The 9,338-nt window shown below is 41.0% G+C and overlaps 1 protein-coding gene across 7 annotated transcripts; it reads left to right on the top strand.

The window, feature by feature from the left end:
• Positions 1-4,450: 4,450 nt before the first annotated feature.
• LOC109768467 (uncharacterized) lies at positions 4,451-9,124 on the top strand. Of its 7 annotated transcripts, XM_073499775.1 has the most exons (13): positions 4,451-4,689; positions 5,631-5,718; positions 5,806-5,871; positions 5,955-6,128; positions 6,209-6,343; positions 6,441-6,583; positions 6,672-6,757; positions 6,854-6,979; positions 7,065-7,223; positions 7,308-7,406; positions 7,615-7,761; positions 8,242-8,348; positions 8,601-9,124. In XM_073499775.1, exons 8-12 carry the CDS (start codon positions 6,932-6,934, stop codon positions 8,323-8,325), a joined length of 537 nt encoding a protein of 178 aa, XP_073355876.1. In that variant the 5' UTR covers positions 4,451-4,689; positions 5,631-5,718; positions 5,806-5,871; positions 5,955-6,128; positions 6,209-6,343; positions 6,441-6,583; positions 6,672-6,757; positions 6,854-6,931; the 3' UTR covers positions 8,326-8,348; positions 8,601-9,124. The 7 variants fall into 6 exon arrangements, 4 of the variants coding, with proteins under 4 accessions (XP_073355876.1, XP_073355875.1, XP_073355878.1 ...); XR_012184041.1 differs by having other exon boundaries at positions 8,242-9,124; XR_012184040.1 differs by having other exon boundaries at positions 5,631-5,871.
• Positions 9,125-9,338: the final 214 nt, after the last annotated feature.

Genomic DNA, 9,338 nt, shown 5'->3' with positions numbered 1-9,338 from the left:
GATACTTGAATAAGAATTTTTCAATGAAAGACCTCGGTGAATCTGCCTATATATTGGGCATCAAGATCTATAGAGATAGATCAAGATGCTTAATAGGACTTTCACAAAGCACATACCTTGACAAAGTTTTCAAGAATGGACCAATCAAAGAAAGGGTTCTTGCCTGTGTTGCAAGGTGTGAAGTTGAGTAAGACTCAAAGCCCGACCATGGCAGAAGATAGAGAGAGAATGAAAGTCATTCCCTATGCCTCAACCATAGGTTCTATTATGTATGCCATGCTGTGTACCAGACTTGATGTGTGTCTTTCCATGAGTCTGGCAAGGGGGTAAAATAGTGATCCAGGAGTGGATCACAGGACAGTGGTCAAACTTATCCTTAGGTACCTAAAGAGGACTAAGGAAATGTTTCTCGGTTATGGAGGCGATAAAGAGTTCGTCATAAAGGGTTACGTCGATGCAAGTTTTGACACTGATCCGGATGACTCTGAGTCTTAATCTGGATACATATTGAACATGGGAGCAATTAGCTAGAGTAGCTCTATGCAGAGCATTGTAGACATAGATATTTGCAAGGTACACACGGATCTGAATGTTGCAGACTTGTTGACTAAAAACCTCTCTCACAAGCAAAACATGATCACACCTTAGAACTCTTTGGGTGTTAATCACATGGGGTTGTGAACTAGATTATTGACTCTAGTGAACTCTTTGGGTGTTAATCACATGGCGATGTGAGCTAGATTATTGACTCTAGTGCAAGTGGGAGACTGATGGAAATATGCCCTAGAGTCAATAATAAAGTTGTTGTTATTATATTTCCTTATTCATGATCAAGGTTTATTATTAATGCTAGAATTGTATTGACCGGAAACTTAAATACATGTGTGGATACATAAACAAATACCGTGTCCCTAGTGAGCCTCTACTAGACTAGCTCGTTGATCAAAGGATGGTTAAGGTTTCCTAACCATAGACATGAGTTGTCATTTGATAATGGGATCACATCATTAGGAGAATGATGTGATGGACAAGACCCATCCATTAGCTCAGCATATGATCATTCAGTTTATTGCTACTTCTTTCTTAATGTCAAATACATATTCCTTCGACTATGAGATCATGCAACTCCCGGATACCGCAGGAATACCTTATGTGCTATCAAACATCACAACGTAACTGGGTGATCATAAAGATGCTCTATAGGTATGTCTGAAGGTGTATATTGAGTTGGCATGAATCGAGATTGGGATTTGTCACTCCGTATGACAGAGAGGTATCTCTGGGCCCTCTTAGTAATACAACATCACAAGAAGCTTGCAAGCAAAGTGACTAAGGAGTTAGTTACGAGATGATGTATTACGAAACGAGTAAAGAGACTTGCCGGTGACGAGATTGAACTAGGTATGGAGATACCGACGATCGAATCTCAGGCAAGTAACATACCGGCAGACAAAGGGAAATACGTATGTTGTCATAAAGGTTTGACCGGTAAAGATCTTTGTAGAATATGTAGGAACCAAAATGGGCATCCAGATCCCGCTATTGGTTATTGATTGGAGAAGCGTCTCGGTCATGTCTACATCATTCTCGAACCCGTAGGGTCCGCACGCTTAACGTTCGTTGACAATATAGTATTATATGAGTTATGTGAATTGGCGACCGAATGTTGTTCAGAGTCCCGGATGAGATCACGGACATGACGAGGAGCTCCGGAGTGGTCCGGAGGTAAAGATTAATATATAGGACGATGCTATTTGGTCTCCGGAAAGGTTTCGAAATGCACCGGGTATTCATTGGGTCACCGGAAGGGGTTCCGGGAGACATATAGGGAGTATATGGGCCTAATGGGCCAAGGGGAGGAACACACCAGCCCACAAGGGTCTGGCACGCCCTCTCCCTGGCCGCCGGCCCTATAGGGAAGGAAAGGGGGGCACCTAAGGCAAGGGAGCCTCCGGCCCCCCTCCTACCTTCTCCTCCACCCCACAAGAAAGGAAAGGGGGGCGCGGCTAGGGAAGGAGCCCAGGGCGGGCGTCGGCCATCTTCGGGGCGCCCTAGGCTGCGTCCCCTCCCCCACCTATATATATGAGAGGAGGGAGAGGAGCAACACACACCACGATCCCCAACCCGTGTGCGGTGCCCCGTCTCCTCTAGTTCTAGTTCCTCCTCCGTCCACGTCCGTTGTGCTTGGCAAAGCCCCGCGGATAGTTTCACCACCACCGTCACCACGCCGTCGTGCTGCCGGAACTCATCTACTACTACGCCCGTCTTGCTGGATCAAGAAGGCGAGGACGTCATTGAGCTGAACGTGGCTGAACGCGGAGGTGTCGTACGTTCGGTACTTGACCGGGCAGATCGTGAAGGTGTACGACTACATCACCCGCGTTGAAAAACGCTTCCGCTTAACGGTCTACGAGGATACGCAGACACACTCTCCCCTCTCGTAGCTATGCATCTCTATGGATAGATCTTGCGTGTGCGTAGAAATTTTTTGTTTTCCATGCAACGTTCCCCAACACTTGATGTATCGCGGGCTTTGTTAATATAGTTGGATCATATGGTGTTTTCTCCTCTCTATCTTGTTGTGATGAATTGAGTTTTCCCTTTGAGATTTCGTTTTATCAGATTGAATACTTTTATGGATTCGAGAGCACTTGATGTATGTCTTGCTATGAATATCAGTGGTGACAATGGGGTATCATATTGATTCACTCGATATATGTTTTGGCACTCAACTCGCGGATTTCTAAGGTGACATTGGGGTAATCTATGCATGGGGTTGATGCACATTTTCGTCCTTGTTTCTTCGGTAGAAATCTTGGGGCACTCTTTGAGGTTCTTTGTGTTGGATTAAGTATTATAAATCGGAAATTGTTTGATGCATATCGTATAATCAACTCACGGATACTCCTGGTGACATTGGAGTATTTAGGTGACATTAGAGTTGGTTGATGTGTATCATATGGTGTTATTTAGTACAAACTATTAGATAGATCGATCGGAATGGATAACTTGGTGTTATTTTAGTACGAACTCTTGGGTAAGATCGATCGAAAAGGATAATTTTGAGGTGGTTTCGTACCCTACAAACAATTTCGTCTTATATTCTCCGCTAGATAAGAACTTTGGAGTGATTCTTCATCGCACGTTGAGGGATGGTTATATGATCCAATTATATTAGCATTGTTGGGAGATTGCACTAGCGAAAGTACGGACCATAGGCCTCATTTTCAAGCATTGCTATACTGTTTGTGCTCACTTTTGTTACTTACTACCTTGCTGTTTTTTATTGTTACCATTACAAAAAGCAATATCTACTATCATTACGACACTTGTATCACCATCTCTTCGCCGAACTAGTGCATCTATATAATTTACCATTGTATTTGGTGTGTTGGGGACACAAGAGACTTTTTATTATTTGGTTGCAGGGTTGTTTGAGAGAGACCATCTTGATCCTACGCCTCCCACGGATTGATAAACCTTAGGTCATCCACTTTATGAAAAATTGTCACTGTCCTACAAAACTCTGCGCTTGGAGGCCCAACATAAGTCTACAAGAACAAGTTGTGTAGTAGACATCTCCAGGTTACTTATTATTAATAACAACAAGCATTTTTCATCTGAAAGTATATTTAAAAGTGAAAACAATGTATTGTATTGTTTATCAAAATTGGATGATGAGATAGTTCATTGTGTTGGACTAAAATAGGAGAACACAACTTCATTAGAAACAATAATGCTTCTTATTTCAATATATACATAAGATTGTATACTCTGATATATAAGAATAATTATGAAAATAACTTTAAATACCTTATACATATCTCCTTCAATTTGATTCAAAGTGAAAGACAACACATTAACTATTATGTTCTTTGTTCATCTGGTTGTCGCATCATCTTTATCCATCAAAAGCAATGTATTTCAAGCCTGGATTATGTTGGTTGGAAAAAGGATCACAACAGAGGCACAATAAACTGCCTACAACTTAACACCATATCGGCATAGTTGCAGTGGGTAAAAGGATGTTGCCTCCGGAGTTAGATCTTAAGTTAGGGCATATACTGTAATGTATGGCCAGCCCCTCTTATTAAATAACAGCGGGCAAAAAATCCTATTACTATATCAAGCGGCCAGCTTGGTGAGCTACCAACAAAAAATACAATCAGTGATGTAGATGCAGATAAATTTATGATTTAATTGTAACCTACTACCTCTCAAACTTAATTAAAAAACTTTTTTAACACTATGACAATGTAAAAAAAAAGTATTATATTTTTTAGTAATACAGAGGAGTATTATGTATTCGTTGAAATGTTTTTGAAGTTTAAAAATACTCCTACCATTTTCAGTATAATATACAAAAATAACTCTTCCCTGCAAAAGGAAAAGGTAGACGTGCTCTGCACGCAAGTTTTCTATACGTGACAAAGGGGAAAGACCAAACGTAGTTTCCGGTTAGGCGCAACCGGAACCAGGCGGAGCACACGAGCCGCGTCCGTGGGTCGAACACCCGCACCTTCCCAGTCCCCTCGCCTCGCCTCGCCTCCCCTCCCCTCCCCTCCCTAAACCTTTATCCGCGGCGCAGAAACCGTACTTCAATCTCGTCGCCGGGCCGGGACGACGTGATCGAGGATCTCGTCGCTTCTCTTCTTCGATCGCGTCTGCCGCAGTCGCCAGCCCCCGCAGGTGTGTCTTCCTCGCCTCCTCAATCTTCTGCGAGTGTTGGTTTACGCGCCACAAATCCCCTTGCGAGATCAGTTCCCCGCCGCGGATCGCATTTAGATATCAGTTTCGCGCCGCGGATTGCATTTCGACATCAGTTTCGCGCCGCGGGTCGCATTTCGACATCAGTTTCCCGCCGTGGATCGCATTTCGAAATCAGTTTCGCGCCGCGGATGGCATTTCGAGATCAGTTTCCTGCCGTGAATGCGAATCTGACCTGGTGATCTTCCCCGTTCATGCTTCGATTTTGCAATCTGGTCTACGTTTAGGGCGTCGTCCTTCTATCCTCCAATTTGTGAATTGAGACTCCTGATCTAGGACGTGACAGGGGTCGTACGTGCACTTATTATGTTTCAAGTCTTTCGGGATATGCGAATTTGCGACTTCAATTGGTTGATATGTGGTTTATTAAATTTTGCTTCAGTTTGATACATATGTATCTGTTATGTTATAATGTATGCATTATAGATCATAAGGGGAATGCTTGGATATTATACACTTGGCTATGACCATAATAGAAGTGATCTAGTATTCAGACAGTAAAGGTGGCAGTTAATGCTGGTATATTATGAGGACTATCTTGAATGCACATATTAGTTCTTATTCAAACAACTCCTATTATGTGGACTATCTTGAATGCACATATTAGTTCTTATTTAGACAGTAAAGGAGTATTTGAGTACACTTGGCCTTGATCAGTAATAGTAGTAGACATCTGCTATTAATCATACAGTTAGGTTAGCATTTATCGCAACATGGCTATACATGCCCTTATATTTGTGTGGTTTAGTTTTTATCGGTTTATATGCTGCTGTTCATAGTAGTGATTTTGTAACAATACCTTTCCATTGTTACTCATTTTGCGTTTACTCAGCTTATATGTTTCTGTGTTTCTGCTGTATCAGGTTCTAAGAAAGATGCCTCCTCAAAGGGCGAGGAGGGGTCGCAGGCATGGGGGTAATCCCAGGACTCAGGAAGATAAGGATCAGCTTAGTAATAATCAATCTCTACCACTTACACTATATTTTCTCCTCTTTCCATCTCTCTCTCTCTCTCTCACGCACAATCCATTCTTTAAAGGGGTCCAAAAACTCATAACCGCTACACTCTATGCCACTACTACGAGGGAGAAAAAGAGTATTAGAGGTATAAGATGTTATGATTAGTTTTTAACAGAGTTCTAGCATGTAGTTCTGGTTACTTATTTTCTTAATTTTGAAAAAATGCAGAGGAGGCCAAGACTATGGGAGAGAGTGAGAAATACGTAAACATTTTTGCAAACAATCCGATTCAAGGTGTGGGTGTGCTCAGCTATGCTTTACTGGAGAAAAACAACTTGCTTGCCACTTGTTTACTGGAATATCTTCATTCCGACCCAAGCTCTAGGCTTCATGACGTGGCTGGTAGGCTTCCTACATTACTAGTTGTTATTGTTTTATGCAATAATCTAGAAATGCTCTCTCATGTGGTCTAGTAATTATAGGACGAACTCCCCTGCATTTTGCTGCCCGAGATGGAAACATTGCTCTGATGGACAGTCTGGTGAACACTCATCACGTTGATGTGAATGCAACAGATAATTCAGGGTTAATTCCATTGCATTTGGCAGTTTTCTATGGTATGACTGCTTCTGTGGTGACGCATTTGTCACCATTTCAAATTTCTGGTTCTTGTTGCCGTCATGTTATGAATATTCATTTGTGTTTTCCTTTCAGATAATACTGATGCTCTACTTGAACTGATGAGGCTGGGAGCAACCATTGAGGGGAATACTTGTTTTGGGAAGGCTATCCACAGCGCTGCCTTTTTAGGAAGTCTTGGGGCTATTAAAGCTATTCACCAGGATTTCCCCAATGAGGTGGCTTTTTTTTTTCATACTATGCATCAGATAGTTTTCTTTACTCGGTTCTGTAATGTGGTTTATATTTGCGTTTATTTGCTAATAGGTAAACATTGCTAGTGCTGGAAATTTCACGCCACTTATTTGTTCCTGTTCGGCACTTCAGTTGACTGTCAGAACTTTCTTGCAGGGGTAATAACATTTTACTTATTATATTTATAATGTTTTCCCTGTTCATAGTTTCACACTAATTCATATTTGCTCTTCTATAATTTTGCCATTTGAAAGGTATCTGATGTGGGTACTCTTCCCTTGTTCACTAAAGTGGCATTGGTTAAAACCAATGAGGCTGAAGCTCATGCTCTTATGAAAACGCTTTTAAACCATGGAGCAGATGTGAACATATTGGACCAGGTCTTCGTCGGTCTCTTTGTGGATTTATTAGGTGTCATGTTATGTTGTTTTCTCTCCTTTTGACATGTATCTCTTAAAAATATAGGATTTTCTTGAAGAACCAGCATTGGTCATCGCCGCCAAAAACAAATGGAATCTGGTCATCGACCTTTTATTTGATAGAACAGAACAGATAGCTGGCATAGAGGACTGGACCGTTGCAAATTTACTCAGCCATGTCCAGACAGAAGAGTTCTTGCATCAGGTATTGTTTTGACTTCAGTGTTCAATGCTTCCGTTTTTCTTGTGGCATAATTTATTTACATTTCACAAATCCGTTATGCTTTAGGACCGTTTGAGGAAAGCAAATAAAGTCCAGCAGCTGCGCCCCAGAATAATTGTTGAACTGGAAGCTAGAAATGTTGTTGTCGCGACCTATCTTTGCAAGGTATGTCCAAAAGTATGGATTTCCTGAGTAGCAAAGTGTCGGCTTGCCAGTTTCAGTCATGTTACAATTCGAATATGGCGATGCACCCATGAAACTGAGTCCTATAAACACGTAGAATTGTCGCCATTGCATCCTTATTCCAATCATTGCATCAGTACAAATTGTGATGTATCATGAAGACTTGAACTATATTTCCTTTATGTGGCAGGCTTTAAAATCTGATATGGATGAATGGGACTGGAGCAACATCAGCAGTCTATGCGACCTCTGTGTACACTTTGGAATAACGTCATCTGAATATGAAATAACAGTGGAATGTATTTCTACGTACATAAGTGCTTATTTCTCAAAACAGGTTGGTCATGCAGTATTTTGTTATACCGATTACACAATAAGCTGTATCTTGTTTTCTTAACAGTATCATGGTAAAATAAGTAGCTTGTTAATATGCTAACTAGGCACTTCGCAGGAATGCTGGATGCCCAGTTTGTGTACTAGTTTTGGACTTCTGTTGGATGACCAGATTTGCATTGGGAATAGTTTATAAAAGCTGTATATCCTTGTGATTTGGGATTAGTTTATTGCTAGTATGCTTACATTTACATAAAATTGTGCTGTTGAATTGATTTACTGTTACTGAGGCGGCGTTGCCAAGGCAGTTGCTGCTGGGCAGTAACCATTTATGCTTCTGGATCTATTTATTTTATATGCAGTATTTCCCATATAGACGCCGTCGACATACATTATTCCCAAACCGTCAATTTTGAACTTACATGTGTAATGCTCTAAATCGGATACATTAGTTTTGATGATTGGTCGTTTGTATTCCTTGCAGCAATATGATAAGGCTCTTTTAGCTATAAAGGCTTGTCTTGCCCTGGAACCGGACAACCAGGAATTCATCGGACTCCACACATAAGATGCTTTTGTGACTACATATCAGTTAATGTTTATGTAGTTTTGTGACTACATATCAGTTAATGTTTATGTAGTTTTGTGACTACATATCAGTTAATGTTTATGTAGTTTTGTGACTACATATCAGTTAATGTTTATGTAGTTTTGTGACTACATATCAGTCAATGTTTATGTAGTTTTGTGACTACATATCAGTTAATGTTTATGTAGTTTTGTGACTACATATCAGTTTGTGTTTATGTTCTGTAACTGTTAATTCACATTCAATCTTTACAGAATGGTGAAAAGGTTATCTGAAGAGAATACAGCGAGTACAAGTGGGCCTTCGCAGTAAAGCTGAGTGTCTTCGATCACAATGTCTCTGGGATACACCTGTCGCAACTTCTGGTTACTGTTTGAATGATCTAGTGTAGTTAGCCTAGCTGTTTCTGGTTATGTTTGGAGTCTGATGATATATGCGAAGGTTTCCAGTCTTGAGACTGGCTACGTGTGTGGATCTTGCATGATCCGGTTTTGATGTGCTGTGGTTCTTTGCAACCCAGCAATGCAAGGTAACTCTAAATGTTTCTAGCTGGGAGTTTTGAGTCTTGTGCAGTCTGATGATATATGTGAGGGTTTCCAGTCTGAGACTGGCCTCATGGTGCGGGTAAACAGACCTTGGTTCCTGTAAATGAGATCGGATAGGGTTCTGCTAAAAAAAACTGTTTGATGGAACCATGATGGTCTAATCAGTGTTCGGTGATGATGTGACTGGATACATCTTGGTTAATGGAAACATGATGTTCCCACTGTTCTTTAAACTGGAACGTTTGCGTTTGCTTAGGGGTTACGGCCAAGTAACATATTTTCTGTTGGCCGATTGGTTTATCTTTTAGTTTGTTGTTGGATGGTTTGATGTTTATTTGAAGTTTGCAGTGTTTCTATGATCCACATGCGGCATTATCTTTTCGTTTGCTTTATAGAATCTGTTCTATGTGTCCTGTTGATATGAAAACCTACGGCAGATTACCTACT

The sequence above is a fragment of the Aegilops tauschii genome, chromosome 5 (genome assembly GCF_002575655.3).
Source record: "Aegilops tauschii subsp. strangulata cultivar AL8/78 chromosome 5, Aet v6.0, whole genome shotgun sequence".
Lineage (NCBI taxonomy): Eukaryota > Viridiplantae > Streptophyta > Magnoliopsida > Poales > Poaceae > Aegilops > Aegilops tauschii.
This window is presented reverse-complemented; position numbering and strand designations above follow the sequence as displayed.

Coding starts and splice junctions, on each gene's coding strand:
- LOC109768467 (XM_073499775.1), top strand. CDS start 6,932: ATGAAAACGCTTTTAAACCATGGAGCAGATGTGAACATATTGGACCAG. Junction 7,224..7,307: donor CAGAAGAGTTCTTGCATCAG/GTATTGTTTTGA, acceptor GTTATGCTTTAG/GACCGTTTGAGGAAAGCAAA. Junction 7,407..7,614: donor TCGCGACCTATCTTTGCAAG/GTATGTCCAAAA, acceptor TTTATGTGGCAG/GCTTTAAAATCTGATATGGA.